This window comes from Helicoverpa zea, chromosome 2 (assembly GCF_022581195.2).
Source record: "Helicoverpa zea isolate HzStark_Cry1AcR chromosome 2, ilHelZeax1.1, whole genome shotgun sequence".
Classification (NCBI taxonomy): Eukaryota; Metazoa; Arthropoda; class Insecta; order Lepidoptera; family Noctuidae; genus Helicoverpa; species Helicoverpa zea.
Window position 1 is genome coordinate 7,630,765 of NC_061453.1, and position 18,981 is coordinate 7,649,745.

Sequence of the window (18,981 nt, forward strand, 5' to 3'; positions counted from 1 at the left end):
CTTCGCAATCAGGATAATAACTTGGAAACAAACTATTTATGTACTCATGTGGTGATATCACTAACATCGATGTTTCATAATCTATTCATGGCGGTATTATTTACCATGTATTGCAGAGTGTATGTATTTTGTTTGATATACTTATCAATGGTATTTTTTTTTTCGTTTTGGAACCATTTTTAAGTGCTTATATAGTATCATGCAAGCTGAGTTCTAACCACCTTGTTATTGTTTTCAACAGCATCTATCTACTAGTTTAAAAGTTACATTTTGCATAGTTTTAAGAATTTTAAATTATTCTCAAGATAAATATCGAGCCTGTTATGGAAAAACATCGTAAGCGACAAAATATAGGTATTTCACTTTTTGATCCTTACGTCAAGTTAAAATTATTTAGACCTTATTGCGAAGACCCCTAAACTCATATTTAAAGAAACGTCAAAATTATAACAAGAAAAAAATAGTATCGCAAACGACAAAAATTAAAGTTTCAAATAGTAGAGCAAGCAGAATTATCGTAACCAACTTATCGTAAGTAACATTTGTTATTTACGATAAAACTGCAGTCCGTACTATCTGACCAAAATCTGTGTTGCGTTTAGTTATCGTTTATGCATTTTGATTATTTGCAGAAAATGATACTTGAATATAATTTTTTTGACTGCATGTTTATTTAAATGAAGTAATATTAAATTTAGATTTTTTACTTTATACAATATTGAAATAATATTAAACTTGAACATTAAAATGAATGTAAAAAAAATATTATAGCCGAGCAATAACTAAACACTGATCGTCAGAAAGGTTCAAGTTCAAACTTGTTCGAAATAACGATGCAGCGTCTTGCGAATAACTCTTGTTGTTGTTTATAGTTCGGCCATTCAGAGAATGCGTTCCTGACACGTCGCGATTGAACTGACGACGTAATAACATTCATTGATTATTGATATAATAATGTTGTTTTAATGCTCCTCAATTGTTAAAACGGTAAACAACCAGCAAAAATATTTTTATCGTAACTGCAACGCCATTGCAAAGTTACGTCGTCAGTTCAATCGCGACGTGTCAGGAACGCATTCTCTGAATGGCCGAACTATAGTAAAGTAAAGAACTACTGCCAAACGTGTAATTACGAGCATCAGTGTTGCAAAGTTGATTAGTTTTAGTGCAGGACGCACGTATGTAAGTACAATAAATATTATTTTTGTTGTTTAAGAGTAATTTGTTTATTTTTGAGTGAATTGGGTGTCCGCATGTTATTTTTTAAGATCGTTATGTTTCATTAACCGATTACGTGTACTTACTTTCTGCTATTGGCTTGAAAATAAATAAATACGTAAACATTGTAATGTATGATGCATGACGATGAAGTTGCTGTTGGGTTGTTGCTGGGGATTCACTTCTCCTTCCCACCAAAAACACATAGGAAATGGTGAAGGGTGGGCGTTTTGGGGGCTGTCTTTTGTAAATTTCTGATGTTCAAAAAGTGCTGTTTTGCAGCCAAATTTGAATAAACGATTTTTGATTTTGAGTTGTTGGGACTTCTATGTAAGTTAGTCTAGTACTCACGTGTTCTCAATCAGCTTTGGTGCAGGAGCATGATATCATAATTTTCTTTTCAGAATTCCGAAAATCATCATGAATAGTGAAGTCCAAAACCAACCGGTCTTAGTTCCGTACCGAAATTCAGATTCGACGCACTGTAGTAGTAGTTCAGAAATAGATGATAGTGATGAATCTTGGGTAATGCCGATGAGCAAAAAAGTAAAGAGGCATTTTGAATCTCCTCATCATACCGACTCAGCGTCTACATCTACAGCTTCGTCTACGGCTTTGCGTACATTTTTCGAAACTTACAGCAGTTCTAGCGAATCAGAATGTAACGATGGGATAGCTGATGATGATGAAATAGTAGGTGAAAAAGGATTCAGAAAGAAACGTCCCCTACCAAAGCGATTACAAGCCAAATCAGAAAGATGTTCCGGTAAAGGAAAAAAAGTTCAACCAAACCCTTGTGCAGGGAAAAAGTGTGGTAATGAATGTGAGTTGAACTTTAGTGATGAAGATAGAAGGAATATACACGAACTTTACTGGGGTTTAGGGAGTTCCGTAAGACAACGAGACTGGCTACTGGCATTAGTCGAGGAGACAAATATTCGCCGGCGAAGAGTAGAATGTAGTAGGCGATCAGTCTCCTATCGGTATTACTTTCCTTGTGGAGAGGGTGGCAGAAAGAAAGTGTGCCAGCAATTTTTATTAAAAACGTTAGGAATATCACAGATGACGTTAAGATATACCCTTAAAAATATAACTGCTATAAAAGTCTCTAAGCCAGATGAAAGAGGTAAATCAACACCTACAAAAAAATATAGTGAGTCAGTCATTGAAGCAGTAAAGCAGTTTATAAAAAAACTTCCAGCAGTTAAATCCCATTATTGCCGAAATAAAGGAAATAAATTGTATTTGCCTTCCGAATTCCGAAATTTGACATACTTGTATAATAAAGTTTATCTGCAAGACGAGACTGTAAAAGAAATAGGTTCTGTGCAGAAACAAACTTTCAAAAATATTTTTAGAAATAACTTTAATATAGGTTTCCATCTCCCGAAGAAAGATAAGTGTGCTATGTGCGAGCGCATCAAACATTTGGATGGTACAGCTCAAAATGATGCCACAAATTCAGAGGAATATAAAAATCACGCCAAGGAAAAAGATGCCGCAAAAAAACGAACTAAAAATTAGAAAATAAATTTTAATGGATTTAAATTAAGAAAACAGTGTTAAAAATTTCAATGAATATAAATTAATAATAGTGTGAATACAAAAAAAATATTTAAAAAAGCGTGGGGTGCATGGTGTCAATAGTTCTAAATATTTTATTGACAGATATGAGTACAGTGATTTTCATTTCGATAATATCTTAAAAGCACCCCACGCTTTTTTAAAATATTTTTTTTGTATTCATACTATTATTAATTTATATTCATTGAAATTTTTAACACTGTTTTCTTAATTTAAATCCATTAAAATTTATTTTCTAATTTTTAGTTCGTTTTTCTATAAAAAGCGTGTTTTTTAGTTTTTTTTTAAACTATTATTTATTTTCTACTTTTTAGTTTGTTTCAAAACTATTATTTGTTTTGTAGAATTAAAATTCTCTTTAGTATACAAAAAATTGTCAATATTAGAGAAAACGGCTAAAGATAATTATTGGAAATAAAAATTTACATCGAGTCCTGCCTTATCGACTGTAGAGAAAAATTCTAGAAAATTTTAATTAATTTTCTTACCTTATCGACTATAGATGAAAATTATATAGGTAAATTAACAAAAATCATATTTTGCAAATTGAAAAGCCTAGAAGTCGGTGTCTAATGGATGTTACTAAGTTAATTTTGCCACCGACTTCTAGGCCGGTGCACCTAAAATTAGTTTTTTTTTTGCTTTTTAGTGTTTTGGGAAGTCGGTTTAATTTTTTTGTAAAAAGGTTATTTATTCAAAGCTTTTCAGTGATACGAATAGTTGTCACTATCCATACATGTGGGAAGTTCTCATCAATACAAAGAATATAAGTCCAAACGAGGTATTTTACATGTTCAGTTGTCGAGTTCCCTCGACTTTCTCTGGTCTCCATCATCAGGTCAGCTCCAAATCTTCACTGTTGCATAGGTCTTGTCAATACGAATAATCTAAGCCCAAACACGAGGTAGTTTACATATTCAGTTGTCGAGTTCCCTCGACTTTCTCTGGTCTCCATCATCAGGTCAGCTCCAAACCTTCACTGTTGCATAGGTCTTGTCAATACGAATAATCTAAGCCCAAACACGAGGTAGTTTACATATTCAGTTGTCGAGTTCCCTCGACCCTCTCTGGTCTCCATCATCAGGTCAGCTCCAAATCTTCACAGTTGAATAGTGCTTTTAGGCGTACACCTGAGTGTCAAGTTTTTACCCTATGTATGCCTACAACTTTTGAAGGTTGCCCTCGATTTCTCAGGGTTTCCATCATCAGATCCTAACCTGATGACTATGGGACCAACTGCCAGCTATTCCGAGTCGAACAAAAAAAGAATCACGTAAATCGGTCTATAAACCTCGGAGTAATCGATGTGTATGTGTAACCTCCTCCTTTTTGGGAAGTCGGTTAAAAATGGAATAATTTTATCAAATTAGTGTATTGTCATCGGTCCTCAATAAATCTACAAAGTTTGAACGAAATCTGGCCATTTAAAGTGGGTCAAAATCGCGCCCAAAGAAGTCGGTTACAAACATACAAACATACAGGTGAAGCTAATAAAAAGCGTGTAAAAATAAATTTTTGGATGATCAGGCTCGCAGCAAAAGCTCGAGTGATTTTTTGTGTGCGAGTTTTGACCTCGAGAAAGTCTTGACTACCCCGCACGGAGACAGTATAAATTTATATTATTCAAGAAAATTGGCCTATTTTAACGAAACTATTTACGAGAGTGGAACTAAGAATGGATATTGTTACTTATGGCATGAGTCTGAAGCCAAAAGAGGTTGTAATGAAGTTTGTACGGTGATTTTTAAGTACCTCAAAGCGATTGATGAGAAGGGCGAGCATTCATCTTTAGCTTTGTACTGCGATAGTTGCTGCGGACAAAATAAAAATAGAGCGATGCTTTCAATGTTGTCGTACTTCATAAGTAATGTTGCAATGTTCATTGAGGACATAACGATAAACTTTTTGATTCCTGGGCATACAATGATGCCGGTAGATTCTGTACATGCAACCATCGAAACTTTTATAAAAGGAAGAACAGTTTGGGCACCATCTCAATGGCCCACATTAATTTCAAATGCCAGAACAAATCCAAAGAATTATGAAACTAAAATGTTAGAAAATGCCGATGTCTTAGACTGGAAAAAATTTGCAGATTTATATTTGCCAAAAACTATTAAAATTCCAATAACAAAAGTAAGATCAGCTTACGTCAAAAGAGAGAAGCCAAAAATTATTGAACTTAATTACGGGTTTAGTGCTGATTGCGAAAACCAATGCGTGGATTTGAGCTTTATAATTAGATCTCGCCAAAGTCAACAGCGTCTCCAGGCACCCACGGCGGCATACTCGGCAAAAATACCTATTGCTAAACCAAAGTACATGGATCTGAAAAAAATGTGTGACAAGGGTATAATTCCTGCACAATATGCGCAGGAATACCTTGCCTTGCCCTATGACGACAATACAAAGGACTTACTACCGGATGAAACTGACGACGAATGATTGATTTATTGATGTTAATGAAAATTATTGTAAATATAAATTGATTTGTTATGTTTTCGTTTTATTAAGAAAAAACTTGATATTAATATACCTGACATAAAGAAAACTTATAGCGTAAATGACGATTTTTGAAAAACAAGATGAAATTACGACCTTCAATTTTATCTTAAGCAACAAAAGTACTCATTATTAAATTCCTTCGGCAATGATTTAATTGATTATACATAGATCCTAACGAGTTTTGCATATAATACAAAAACTAGACATGTCTGATTAACCAGTAAAAAATAAACAGTAAAATACGTCTCCTGTAAAATTGTTTGTTTGTTGCTTACGATGTTCTTCCATAACAGGCTCGATATGTTTTATTTGTAACTGACAAGGTGAATATATCAAGCTAAGTTGAAGGTTCACTTTAATTCAGTTAAGTATAAAAAAAAGCTTATGTAAAAAAAATATGATTTAATAAGTGCGTAGCGGTTTCACAACACTCATTTGTGCAAATATTATTCAATCACAAATACATTGATTAACAAAGTATTAACATACTACGTAGAGTACTTCGTGTCATTCAAATAATGAAAGTAGGTAACAACTTTACACCTACAATAATAGTAAAAAATATTTATAACATCACAATACAAACACTTAAAAATTAGAAACTGTTCTTAAACTGGCATCGTTTTAACTTTTACATGGCAGACAGATAATATAACACTACTTGAACACCCATATAAACGTTCACGAGGAAAGACACGGCGAATGCAATGCCGCGAGATGGAGGAGGCAAGGGCACGACAGCATACACGATGGTGTGAGCGATCCTGGCCAGGGCGAACGCACGGAACAGCAGTGTGGCCCAGCCAACTATAGGATCCGTCGTCAAGTACAGAGCTCCCAACACCCAGAAAGCAGGAATGTTCTCCAGATCATTCAGATGCGCACGTCTTGTTCTCTCCACATCTGGGTCATCGTACTTCACTGTCCCTTTCCTAGCTGCAGCATCTTCTGGGTTGGCATAGACATTTTTCTTTCCACGGGCAGCGCCAGTCAGTATAGCTACAAAGAACAGCTTCAGAGCTAGTACTGCGGAATAAAAGATGTACGTCTGTACCAAGGGGTTGTCCAACGATATCGACACCATGTTTACAATTGGGGATAGCACGGAATAGCACTAGTTTTTCACTCAAAAATCAACGGTGAACTGGCGATCTGTTTGGGCGAGGTAGTAATATCTATATGGAACATCGGTCACGATGATACAGCAGATTATTGGGCTGTTATCTCCCTCTCTATATTATTCATAACTATTTTTAGCAATGCCTCCTGTATCCAACGTGAACGGTACTGTGTTGAGTGAACCTGTTTTATAGCTATCTAAATCTTTTCCGAATTTGCAAACTTGTGATGATGACAAACATTATGTATTGTGATCGATGAATACCTACGTTTAAAACTTTAAATTGCTTTTGTATCACTAATCAGCAATATAAGGTATTATTGTATTGCAAAATATGCTGCGATATATCCCAGTTCTATGATTTATTTCCTCGCTGTGTATTGTGATGGCATTTGCTGTAATAAAAAGAATATCTGATGACATGTAGTATTTGTCTGTGTGTTGAGTTCAATTCGAGATCAAAGTACTTATAATAAATTCTTGGATAATATTTTAACAGTATTTAGTCAGAATTTGCCTATTTAAATTCCACAACTTTGTACCCTGTGTTTTACAAAGTACTTGATTTGATTTTGAACTACTGATATATAAAAAGTCAAGTAAAATTAGTAGGATCTAAAACAAAATCTCGGAATGAAATGTTTTTGAGTTGGAAACATATACACGTACACTTTCGTTTTGTCATGTTCTCGTGTTACGAAAATCGAATAACTATATATGATAAACTTATTAACCATGAAATTTTCTATTTTATATTTCTTATTTACATGAAATAGTTTCAGAGATAGAAATAGAAAGTGGTGGACAGTAAATACCTTACACCATGTAGACATTAACCGAATATGTTTTTAAGAGGCAAAAAGACGAATTAGATTTGATAATTAATATTCCAATATTTATTTTTTATAGCTATCGAATCCAAACATAATTTACTTTTAACAAAACTTTGTCAAATGTTAATATTTCCTGCTGTAACGCGGAGGACTCAATGTGTGTTATTAGAGACAGAGTCAAACATACTCCAGTTATTTGTATAAGTATTTTTTTTTAATGTTAGTATTAATTTTTTGAAAATGACAGCTTATATCAACTTGGATGAATGAATTGTCGGAAATTGAAGGAGTTCCGTTATATTCAAGGTCTTTTTTCCCCATGCGACTATTACGTAACTTTGAGTATCTTAATCGTTTTTATACTTACTACATTATGACATAATGATTACTCAAATTTGTTTAATATTTACATCAGCCAATAAAGTCCACGTAGCCTAAACGAGACAGTTCCCTATTAACAGTCTACCGTATCACAAGATAACAGCTTGTAAAACTGCTGGATCATCGTGACTGAATGTCCGAGATGATACTAAAACTACCACACCTAGCTGCGCCGGTCACCACTTCGTTACAGATTTTTGAAAAACACACATCGAGTGCATAACTAATTTTAAACATGGTGTCGTTATCGTTAGACAACTCCCTTGTACAAACGTACATTTTCCACTCCTCTATTTTAGCTCGGAATTTGTTATTTGCGGCTTTTCTGACAATCAGATCGCGGGTAAAGAAAAGTGTGTTTGCCAACCCAGAGGATGCTGCTGCAAACAAAGGAAAAGTTAAGTTTGATGATGAAGATGTAGAGAGAGCGAGGCGTGCGCACCTCAATGCGTTGGAGAACATCCCGTTGTTCTGGATACTGGGAGCGCTGTACTTGACGACAGACCCGGTGGCTGCCTGGGCGACGCTGCTGTTCCGAGTCTACTCACTGGGCAGGATCCTGCACACCTTGGTGTACGTCGTGATGCCACTGCCACAACCTTCGCGTGCTATTGCCTACCTGATCCCTGTGGTAATCACAAGCTACATGGGTCTTCAAGTTGCTTTGTATTACATTAGTGCTATGTAAACCTAACACCATAGATTGAAAGTTTTTCATTAGTGCTAAGCAGGAGTGCCCAAAATTTTCAAGATGACGGACTGCCCTACAAATACATTTCAATGGAACCGTACGGTAAGAAAGTGTCACTTTTTAAGACACCTTGTGCGTATCATTTGTTTTACTAACGTTTTATAAAACCATATTGTTATATTTGAACGTTTAGGTGAGGGAAGCCTACCACATTTACGAAAACATGGACCCCTGAATTCTGTACGTTTCCCTTAGAACTGTGGTAATGTTAGTTAATCTAATTGTTAAGTTGTTATTAGTATTAAATATTTTTTTTTAATTTTATGAACTGTATGTATTTTATTATAATATTATTAAAACCTGACATAGCCCCAGGGCCTGGCAAAAAGTCTTGCCTACCGGTTGCAAATATGTCTTTAGAGTCAGCTAGTTTGGTGTCCATCTTTAACATCACCATCCGCATTTGTTGCAATTGCAATATTGCAACTAAATCATAATTGCAAACGATTTTAATAATTCTTCCAAATTTATGCATTTTAAGATTACATAAGAATTGTTTATCTTTGTGTTAGTGTGTAATCTATTTTGTATACATTTTTTGTATTTTTCTGGCAATAGCAGCTAACCGGTTGTTGATAACCGTCGCTCCAGGGCTGTCAGATTAAAATACAAAGTAACGGCTTAAACCAGTTTGGTCGATTATAGGTTCAAACGATTTTGGGCTTGGGCCGGTTACGATTATAATATGGGTAGTACATACTGGAAAATATTCACCAACCTTCTATCTTTACACTTACGTAAATCATTAATTATTAATCATGTAATCTTATAAATCAAAGATATTGAGGTTATGTAAAGATAAGCATAATAAACAAGACGATAATAAACAACACAATTTATAACTTCACCATTAACCATTTAATTTTAACTCAACTCTTAACTTAAACTTTCAATACATTAACTTAGATTCACAAAGCTGTAATATAGTGTAGGATAACTTGTGAGGCCATGTAGAATGAGACGGAGGCAGGGAAGACGAAGGCGAGGATCCGTGCGGGTTGCGGCAGCGGCACCACGGCATATACGATGGTATGGAGGATCCTGCCCAGTGTGTAGACTCGGAAGAGCAACGTCGCCCAGGCGGCCACCGGGCCCGTCGTCACGTACAGAGCACCAAGCACCCAGAACGCCGGGATGTTCTCCAAGTCATTAAGGTGCGCGCGTCGGAATCTTTCTACCACGGGGTCATCGTACTTGACCTTGGCTCCCTTCAATAGCTTCGCATCCTCTGGGTTAGCGAACACGCGTCGCGACATACGCGTAGCGCCTGTTACAGGCGACAATATCAACAGTTTGAAGGCTAATATAGCCGAATACAAGATGTAAGACTGCACTACCGGGTTACTTAACTCAATAGCCACCATTTTGTACACAATTTTAATATTATAGCGTGATAAATAAACTGTCTAGTACGCACGCTAGGCCGTCGCCGCACGAATGACAAACACACCGGTCGAGTCGATCTTACGACCAACTTCACGTCGCCTATGTTGTAACGTTACTATGGGTTGTACGCATTCCATAAGTATACATTGCTTCCGAGTTGTTTATCGCTACGTTAAAATGTTAACTAAACGCGTAATGTATGCTTACGCACTGCGTTTAGATCTTTATTTTTGTTTCGTTATTTTGTTACTTGGTGGCCATTACGAAGGTTAAAGTTCGTCGTCAATCTTGTCGTCAAATGCGTGCATAACATTTAAATCACCTCAGGAACAGTACAAATAAAAATTTTATAACAAATGGTAATTCTTAAGACGCGGTGTTTCTATAAAAAATCGTCAAGTGCGGGTCAGAGTTGCAGCGAGGGTTCCGTAAAATGATGATAAAATATCGTTTCAAGGTAGAAAAGTAAAGAAAATGTACAGGTACAGTAAGATCATACTGACGGACTAATTTAATTTAACTATGAATTTGGAGAACTATTGTCACAGTCAACGCATATCGATGTAGGATAATTTAGATTGACAATTGCAAATAAGTTTAAACCCCTAACTAAGTAAATAATATATTGCGACTTCAACTAAGTAGATGTTTACGGTTTTTGGATTTTCTACCAAGTTTGTGCGACAATCTTCATGATTTGAGAAGCAAGAATAGTGAATTTTTAGGGCTCTTTTGAGGCCCGGATCCCTAAAAATATAAGAAGCACCTTTTAAAGAATCATTAAATGCCTAATGACTATATTTTAAAATGTAAAAGAGGTTTTTCATTTTGATGTCTTCATGACAGTGCTAGGCTATAAAAATCAAGAATAATCAACGTTAGAAGACTTAATGTCATAAGAACGTAAATAAGAAATTTCAGACTTTCGAAGTTCCTTTAAAAATATGTTGAGGTTGAGAGGAAATTAAAGGTTTTTTAGGTATCTATTTCACTTTATTGCGTTGAGTTGTAGTGCCAGGTTTTATTTCTATTTAATGCCATCATGTTAAAACATTGACAGAAATTCAAACCTTTTGTGGTCGACCTTTTTCTCTCCATTTACATTCAAGACCCTATTATTGTAATCAAATGACATAAGAATGATTAATATGTCGATCCAAACTGAATACCAATTAGTTCCTACCATGGACTGAACGTGCGTGCATTCACTCAAAATAATGGATTCGTAATTGGCCGAATACAGCACTTTTTAAAAGACACAGTTGGCCCCAAGACTTCCCACCCTTCAGTGGCCCTACTTGTATTTGCAAGGAAGAAGAATTCGAAGGCCAGTGTTACTGCAGATTTTATAAATAGATGTTACTGACAAGAGCCTGTGCATTTTGTTATAGCAACGAGTGGACGGCACGCGAGTGATCCATCTGTTTAAATAGAGATGATCCATCGTTCATGCGAAATAGTTTGCCATGAGTTCAGGTTATCAAGTAAATCATGTTATTTTAAGAGGCCTTCTTTGATGGCCTGTAATTTATTCGCTTACTACTAAAATTTAACAGCTACCTTTCAATGTTTCTAATTTTAATTTTATTGCTCTGAAACCGAAACATGAAAATGTATCCTTTCGTAAGATTATTTGCCTCGCGCTTGGCCAGTTCTTCAATGTGAGAATCTATGTGCCTACAAAAGACTATAAAACTGTTGGGATGGGTGTTAGTTAGCATAATCCCAGGGGTAGCCTAGGATGTAAGGATAGGATAGGATAGGTAAGATCTTATAGTAATTGAGCTATTGGCTTAAGGCTAAGCAAGTGTAACTACTATTGACTTCTCAGTATGTCTCTTAAAACTGAGTAAAAATAAAAGTTCTGATTTAAACCCGGGAGTCCTCAAGTCAAGAGTAAATGGTTACTTTTAGACAAGCATGCACCATCTTCGACCAAACGTCAAAAGCGTGTCTATAATCAACGAAAATAAAAATGCTGAGTCAAATGTCACGGGAAGTACAATTTAATTAGACAAATGGGTATATTGAAGGTGTGTCTTTATAATGACACGTGATTAATTTATACAATAGTCATAATATAAGGGCCCAATCTAGTAAAAGGAAAAGTTTAATTAAACAATCACTATTGTTTCTGTGACAGAATCAAGCATTTTTGGGTATGATTACGTAATTGTAATTGTTCTGTTATAATTTGCACAATTCCTCTTACTTTTAATTCTGAAGTAGTTTTACTACAGTCTGTCAAACTACAATTTTCACCATTTGGGCCACTACTTAAAACTTAGAAACGACAAAGTTTGTGTTTGTAATTAAATGCTCCACATTAAAAATATTTACACATCCACTACACTTAAGTAAATGGTTAATAATCTCAAACATATTTAGGATAATAAGCGTAATAAATAAAAAGTGAATTAACAACTAGTCACACCAACATTTTTAAAATTATTTTCAATTCGTTGAGATACGGAGATTTACAAAGCTGTAATGTAGTAGAGGATAACTTGTGAGGCCATGTAGAATGAAACGGTTGCAGGGATGACGAAGGCGAGGAACCGTGCCGGCTGCGGCAGCGGCACCACGGCATATACAATGGTGTGCAGGATCCTGCCCAGTGTGTAGACTCGGAACAGTAGCGTGGCCCAGGCGGCCACCGGGCCCGTCGTCACGTACAGAGCACCAAGCACCCAGAACGCCGGGATGTTCTCCAAGTCATTAAGATGCGCCCGCCGTATTCTCTCTATCACTGGATCGTCCAACTTGACCTTGCTGTCCTTCAACAGTTGCGCATCTTCCGGATTGGCAAATACACGTCGTAAGCCCCGCATGGCTCCCGTCATCGGCGATAATAACATTAGTTTGAAGGCTAATATAGCGGAATACAGCATGTAGGACTGCACCACCGGGTTAGTTAACGTGATCGCCACCATTTTGTACACAATATTTTTATTATTGAAGATAAGACAGTGTTACGCACGCGATGGAGTCGCCGCACGAATGAATGACGGACACCGGGCGAGTCGACTTTACAACAAAATTATTGCGCCGTTGTAGCGTTACTGTTGCTTATATACGTAATGACAATGTACATTGCTTCTGAGCTCTTTATCGCTGCGATAACACGTCAACAAAACGCCAAATGTATGTTGATTTCATTTCCAAACTACAAACTTACAACACTTGTTTAAAAATAAACTTTGTTTCCGCTTTGTTATTTTGAAAGCTTCAGAACAGTTCTAACTATGAAGATCAAAGATTCGATGAGAAAACACTTGAAATCCGATTTTTTTATAAGAATTTAGATGATGTAGAAGATAGAGTTGAAACTTGCGTTAAAAAAAATTTAATTAGTGACTTTATTGGTTGGGACTTCAATAGCAGTTGTACAATGGATATACCTGGTTAGATCTTATATAAAATACTTGTAGAAACATCACTTTTTGTAGCCGTTTTTTCGCCACCATGTGCCAATGAGGAAAATAGTTTCGTCCCAAGGTCATCTATACTAATATTATAAAGATGAAAACTTTGTTTGTTTGTTTGTTTGGTTGTAATGAATAGGCTCAAAAACTACTGGACAGTTTTTAAAAATTCTTTCACCATTCGAAAGCTACATTATCCACGAGTAACATAGGCTATATTTTATCCCGGTACGGGCAGTAGTTACCACGGGACGCGGGTGAAACCGCGGGAAAACGGCTAGTATTTTATAAATAAATATAATTACTAAGCTAATGGCTACTCATAGTTACAAACCCATTTGGGTAGGTAGTACCTATTTCGTAATCTGTGCTTCGTCTACCTTGGACTGTGGACTGTAGCTACATGTCGGATCACTTTCGTGCATACAAGTCGTCTAGCGATGGACGTCGGTACTGTTTGGTCTGGACAATGAATCTCGGTTCTATTTACACAGTAGCTGTCTGCACACGAGATCCCGAGGTCAGTGTTACTAACAAGTGCCTGGCGGGTTCTCATAGCAATGAGCGGAGCGCACGCGATTCATGCATTCGATAAAATAGAAATGAAGATGATCTATCGTTCATGCGGTGTGGTTTTGAAGCGGGAATTAAAGTTATGTCATTTTTGGAATGGAAAAGACATGACTAGAAAACGACACTTACGGCATCTGAAATAATTATGTGATTTAACTGGGCACAAATTAACAATTTTAAAGAAGTGTAACGAAAATATTGTATTTAGATATTTACTGTTTCAATATAATTCCATAAATCCTTCCGAGAGCAAAAAAACCGTACTTAATTATGCATTCGTTTCAGAGCTTTCAGTTCCTGGTAATAATTCATTTTCAGTGACTACAGCCGCATGCAAGCCTGTCTGCTTCCGAAACAGGCTCATCAATTTATTTGTTTTTGAAGAAAAAAAACTCGTTACATTTTCGTTCCAAATAAATAAGTAAAAAACGATCAGGTTTGAATTTTCTGCTAAGAAATGTTATTGTATTTTTTTAATCATAATATTTGGCACGATCGCCTTTCGTGTTTGTACTAGAGTACTTAATTTAGGAGGATACCTCCCTATAAGGAAGTCTTAACCTATATGAATCGTTCCAATTTCTTATGTGCCACTTTTATTATGCTCATATCTCGTAGCACTTCCTCTAATTTGATTTGTGTCCCCATTTCACACTTTACATGTTTTGTATCCTTTTATTTCATTACAACGAATCGGGGCATTCACCTTCTATACCTATTCTCTTGGAAATATGGTATCCAGATGATGTAGGATCTATTTAGCTACGGCATATGCGTAACATATAGATATATTCGACATTAATTGTAGCTGTAATAGGTAAATAAAAATGTTTAATGTATGCCGCGTATTGATGTATTAGCGCCTGCCGTAAAATAAATAGCAACGCTAAATGCAGTCATGAAAATTGGAAACAGGCTATGAAAATATATGTGGTGCATGACGGGGCATATCTATTATATTAAATCGTGTTTTTTTTCATGAGAATAGAAGTAAGTTTGTGTAAAATAAACGCCCCCGGGTGGGCTCGAACCACCAACCTTTCGGTTAACAGCCGAACGCGCTAGCCAATTGCGCCACGGAGGCTCATGCTCACGGCGATGAAATAGTCCAAGACATCTTTTATTCTAACACGGATGACGGTCATTACAAATGGATAAAGTCAAAATTTTTCTTTTAATTTTTGGATGCGTTTACTACATTTTCTTTAAACAAATCACATCATCGCGATAGATTTCTTTTTGTATACAAATCGTAGGTTAACAAACTAGGAAACGTTATCGTCATGCAAATGAACACATTCTACCTTTAAAAAAACACAATTTCATTAAAATTGTTATGTGACCACATAGAATATAGGTGCCTAATAACCTGAAATTCTAAAATAGGTGAACATACCTATATCCTATTCGGAGTATCTATCAATTGATTACAATAAGAGATTGTGTTTTTTAATTCTCATTCATAATAATTATTATCTATTATACATATTTTCACAATATGGTGACACAAAAAATCTATTTAGATTTTGACCGGCCACACCTCTCCTGGAATTCTTTATAGCATCATCAGTTTTCCTCGGGAGCTAAACATCAGCAATAGCTCCTAAGCTCCATAAAACTATTAGATTTCTCTCATACATTGCCGCGGGTAAATTAATAGCGAAGTACTTACTGACAATTAAATTCAGCTGTCGGTAGTTCAACATAAAACAAACGAACTAAGACAATTCTTTGCGTCCTACAGGGTCGAAAACCCGAGTAAAAAGATTGGATTTCACCATTATTTATTAAATTTCATCAGAAGTTCCATGATTTGCAATATTAAAATTGTTTTTATTAAACAATAATTGTGATGACTAAAATCGCATACATATTTTGTCTAGTCATCACACGAATATGTTTCACAAGGTTGAATTCATTGTTCCAATAATGGAGCTTTGTTTAATGCGGTACATGTTTTCCAGGAATGGCTGGAGTCCCAAGGTATGGAGATATCGAAAGAGGAGACATTGCCTGTGGACTCCTATGCTGAGAAAGAACGATGGAAGAACGTTCGCCCGCCGAAGAGGTCAAAAATTCAAGAAGATCACTTATTGCGTTTCTTGCAGTACGACGGGAAGGTTCTCAGGTAAGATATAGCTATCTAATTCTTCTTCTTTGTTCTTGCAATTTATTTTGGGTCGGCGCAATATGTTTTCCGCTTCCATTCCTCTATGGCAACTGTCATACGTATACATTCATTCTCTTGTTTCTCTTGACATCTTTCAGGCTAACAGTCCAATCTTTTCTTTGTAGCACGTGGTTCACCCAAATCATCATTGTAAATGGCTATCCCACCATGAAAGTGTAACGAGTCATACCTACTTACGAAAAGATTTTGTTGCTTGTATTATTCATAGCATCATAAAAGACCCACCAAGTTAAAACTTCCACATGCATTCGCATAATGACATGCTCAACCATTAAACGCGTAACAAGTTATAATTAACTAGATGTGCATAATAAATTGTCAGGAAACATGACTGTCAGTAACTATGCTCTCCAAACTTTGTAATGTTCAGAGTGGTAAACCAGATTTAATGAGACAAGCTTACAACGCAAGTCCGGGCTACACTTTACAAGTTAATGCGACGAAGAAAATGGCAACAACATAAGCAACGAGTACTTTATTTACCTCCCCTATTAAATATGGGATGCTTGCATGAAGCTTAGCTGATGTATTGGTAGATGTTATTATTCACAATGTGATGCAGTAGGGCTTAATTTTAGGGCTGATTGCAAAAATCATCAATCTCCACGTCATCTGTCCAAGCTAAACTCTTGTTAGCGATTTGAAGTTGATTTTATTATTCGTTCCGAAATATCAGTTCATTTTAAAACGTAACAACTGTCATTCGAAGTTATTTCAAACGAACGGTGAAATTATGAATGGTTTCAAGTCTTTTTGTTTAAAAATGATTTAAAATGATAAAAGCCTGTTGCTGACGGTACACAGTGCATGAAGAATACGTACCTTATCTCAGATTGGAAAACCTTGATATCGACCACCCGGCTTTGCGTCACGATGACGCTTCTAAAATTGTTGATTAACTTTGATATTAGGGATTGTTCACACCAAACGTATTGTCCGCCGCTTACTGTGAGTATACTCACTGTCTGCCCCAGTGTGAACGTCGACTCAATCTGCAGTAAGCGTACTCACCAAACCGACAATAAGCTATAGCGTACGATGCGCTACATGTGTGAACAAAAGAATAGGCTCGTGTAGGTTCACACTAGATGCGTACGCTGAGCGGCTGACTATTCTACACATAAAAGAGCTCAGTATTTGAACCCCCCAATCTTCATACATAACAGATGCTATGTCTTCCCAAGCGCATCTTCGTAAGTTTCTATCACTAGATTCTTCTGAATTCGCATTCCAAATACAGTCTCTAGAATGTACTTCTGCAATAAACTTTTCGGTGTCGAACATCGCGAGGTGTCACGTGTCACGTCTGTCCTCATTGAAGTTTGTTTCTCGAGCGGCGGAGCGGCGCTATTCGGCAACTGCGTCCGCGTAGCCAATCCGCGTCCGCCGTGCATAGTCGCGTAGTAAAATAATCGGCCACTGAGAGTCAGCGACAACAGACGACGTAATAGCGTATAGTCGGTTCGGTGTGAACGACAATTTCAATATATATGGAAAAGCAATAAACTGCGTAACGCGCGCTCACAGTCAGCGGCCGACAATACGTTTGGTCTGAACGATGCCTTACTGTCAACTGGATTATCATTATGACATAGATATTGAGAAAACATAATAACAGATAGGTACTTTTATGTAATTTATCGTATTAATGGATGCTCTGTTTAGGACACTATCAGATAAACCGTATCGAGATAACGCTGTCTGGATTAACATTGACAAAGAAGACCCCTTATACTACTTGTAAAAACTTTTACATATAAAATACTAGCTACTTTCCTGCGGTTTTACCCACGTACCGTGGGTCGTATTGCCCATTCCCGAATAAAATATAGCTATGTTACTCGGAGATAATCTAGCTTTCTATCATTGAAATAATTTTTCAAATTAGTTCAGTACCTTCGTTGCCTACAAGGGACAAACAAACAAACAATATTTTTTCTTCTTTAACATATTAGTATACATTTGTAGTTATTTGATGTGTTGAATTCTCTTTCCAGTCAACCTCAAACTCGATCTATGTTAGCTTATACCACAGAAATGACTAGAATATAATTTTAAATTCCTATAAGAAGCCCCATTTCCCGCGCATGGCATGCATTTAATAATGCATAGTGACCTCTGACATTACGGTTGGTATCTGATGTCGTTTGGGAGTCAATGAATTAATACTTACATTTAGTACACGTGTATTCATGCTTAGTTGGTGTACTTAAAAGTTAAAATTGTTATAAAGATGTGAAAGATTTTTTTTATTCCATAAAAAGGTTCATTGCCAATTTTTTTCCCCCCTTCTGAATAAACTTTACAAAAGCATTAATAATAAAATAATAATAAGCCTTTATTTCTGATTTTTTACATATGTTTACAAGTTATTTGTTATTCGTTTTTAAATAGTATCCCTTAATTCAGAGTGCCTTCGGGCAAAGGCCTCCTCTAGCTCCTTCCAATGATGTCTATCTAGACAAGCTCTTCTCCAGAAAGGTCCCGCTGTCTTCTTAATTTCGTCTTCCCATCTTTTATTTTGCCTGCCACGTACCCTTTTTCCTTCCCTGGGGTACCAGTTAGTCACTATGGTGCTCCATTTGCGAAGCCTGTCCCTAACAATGTGTCCAGTCCACCTCCATTTCTGTAGGTCTACTGTCTCCAAGACATCTGATAGCTTTGTTTTGCTTCTTATTTTTTGACTGTTTATTTGGTCGTTTTTTCTGATAAATAATAGGCTTCGTTCCATGGCACGTTGGCAACTTTGCAGTCTGTCTCTTTGGTTCTTATTGAGGCTCCAGGTTTCGCAGCCATACGTTAGGCATGGTAAAATGCAAGAATTAAATATTTTTCTTTTTGTTCTAATGGTATGGTCCCTGTTTTTCATTATTTCTTTGAGACAAAAGCATTATGATTAACTAAAACATTCGAACCAAACGCTAAGTTGAGGGTTAGTTTTAAAATTTCAAAATGCAGTCGCACCAAAAATGCACGTTTGTTCCAAACGAACTATAAGTAATCAAGCAGTACGA

The 18,981-nt window shown here is 36.3% G+C and overlaps 5 protein-coding genes and 1 non-coding gene across 6 annotated transcripts in view; 3 read left to right on the forward strand and 3 right to left on the reverse strand.

Annotated features, from left to right (window-relative positions):
* The window catches only part of LOC124644702 (EF-hand domain-containing protein 1-like), a 59,103-nt gene that overhangs the window by 13,280 nt on the left and 26,842 nt on the right, over positions 1 to 18,981 (forward strand). The window contains exon 4 of the mRNA XM_047184217.1: positions 15,741 to 15,904. Coding sequence (XP_047040173.1) covers positions 15,741 to 15,904 — 164 coding nt within the window. The remainder of the gene's footprint in view (positions 1 to 15,740; positions 15,905 to 18,981) is intronic.
* LOC124639933 lies at positions 1,036 to 2,843 on the forward strand. The gene is made up of 2 exons (XM_047177448.1): positions 1,036 to 1,182; positions 1,623 to 2,843. The coding sequence occupies exon 2, from the start codon at positions 1,639 to 1,641 to the stop codon at positions 2,740 to 2,742; it is 1,104 nt and encodes a 367-aa protein (XP_047033404.1). The 5' UTR covers positions 1,036 to 1,182; positions 1,623 to 1,638; the 3' UTR covers positions 2,743 to 2,843.
* Positions 5,695 to 6,478, reverse strand: LOC124639993 (microsomal glutathione S-transferase 1-like). The gene has a single exon (XM_047177546.1). The coding sequence runs from the start codon at positions 6,389 to 6,391 to the stop codon at positions 5,939 to 5,941; it is 453 nt and encodes a 150-aa protein (XP_047033502.1). The 5' UTR covers positions 6,392 to 6,478; the 3' UTR covers positions 5,695 to 5,938.
* Positions 7,731 to 8,660, forward strand: LOC124640000 (microsomal glutathione S-transferase 1-like). The gene has a single exon (XM_047177559.1). The coding sequence runs from the start codon at positions 7,877 to 7,879 to the stop codon at positions 8,327 to 8,329; it is 453 nt and encodes a 150-aa protein (XP_047033515.1). The 5' UTR covers positions 7,731 to 7,876; the 3' UTR covers positions 8,330 to 8,660.
* LOC124640008 lies at positions 9,228 to 12,833 on the reverse strand. The gene is made up of 2 exons (XM_047177572.1): positions 12,260 to 12,833; positions 9,228 to 9,736 (listed from the first exon to the last, which is right to left on the reverse strand). Exons 1-2 carry the CDS (start codon positions 12,709 to 12,711, stop codon positions 9,301 to 9,303), a joined length of 888 nt encoding a protein of 295 aa, XP_047033528.1. The 5' UTR covers positions 12,712 to 12,833; the 3' UTR covers positions 9,228 to 9,300.
* Positions 14,787 to 14,860, reverse strand: Trnan-guu. Its single transcript has one exon. It is a non-coding gene; the product is annotated as a tRNA-Asn (tRNA).

Coding starts and splice junctions, on each gene's coding strand:
- LOC124639933 (XM_047177448.1), top strand. CDS start 1,639: ATGAATAGTGAAGTCCAAAACCAACCGGTCTTAGTTCCGTACCGAAAT.
- LOC124639993 (XM_047177546.1), bottom strand. CDS start 6,391: ATGGTGTCGATATCGTTGGACAACCCCTTGGTACAGACGTACATCTTT.
- LOC124640000 (XM_047177559.1), top strand. CDS start 7,877: ATGGTGTCGTTATCGTTAGACAACTCCCTTGTACAAACGTACATTTTC.
- LOC124640008 (XM_047177572.1), bottom strand. CDS start 12,711: ATGGTGGCGATCACGTTAACTAACCCGGTGGTGCAGTCCTACATGCTG. Junction 9,737..12,259: donor CTCTACTACATTACAGCTTT/GTAAATCTCCGT, acceptor TATTGAGTTAAG/TAACCCGGTAGTGCAGTCTT.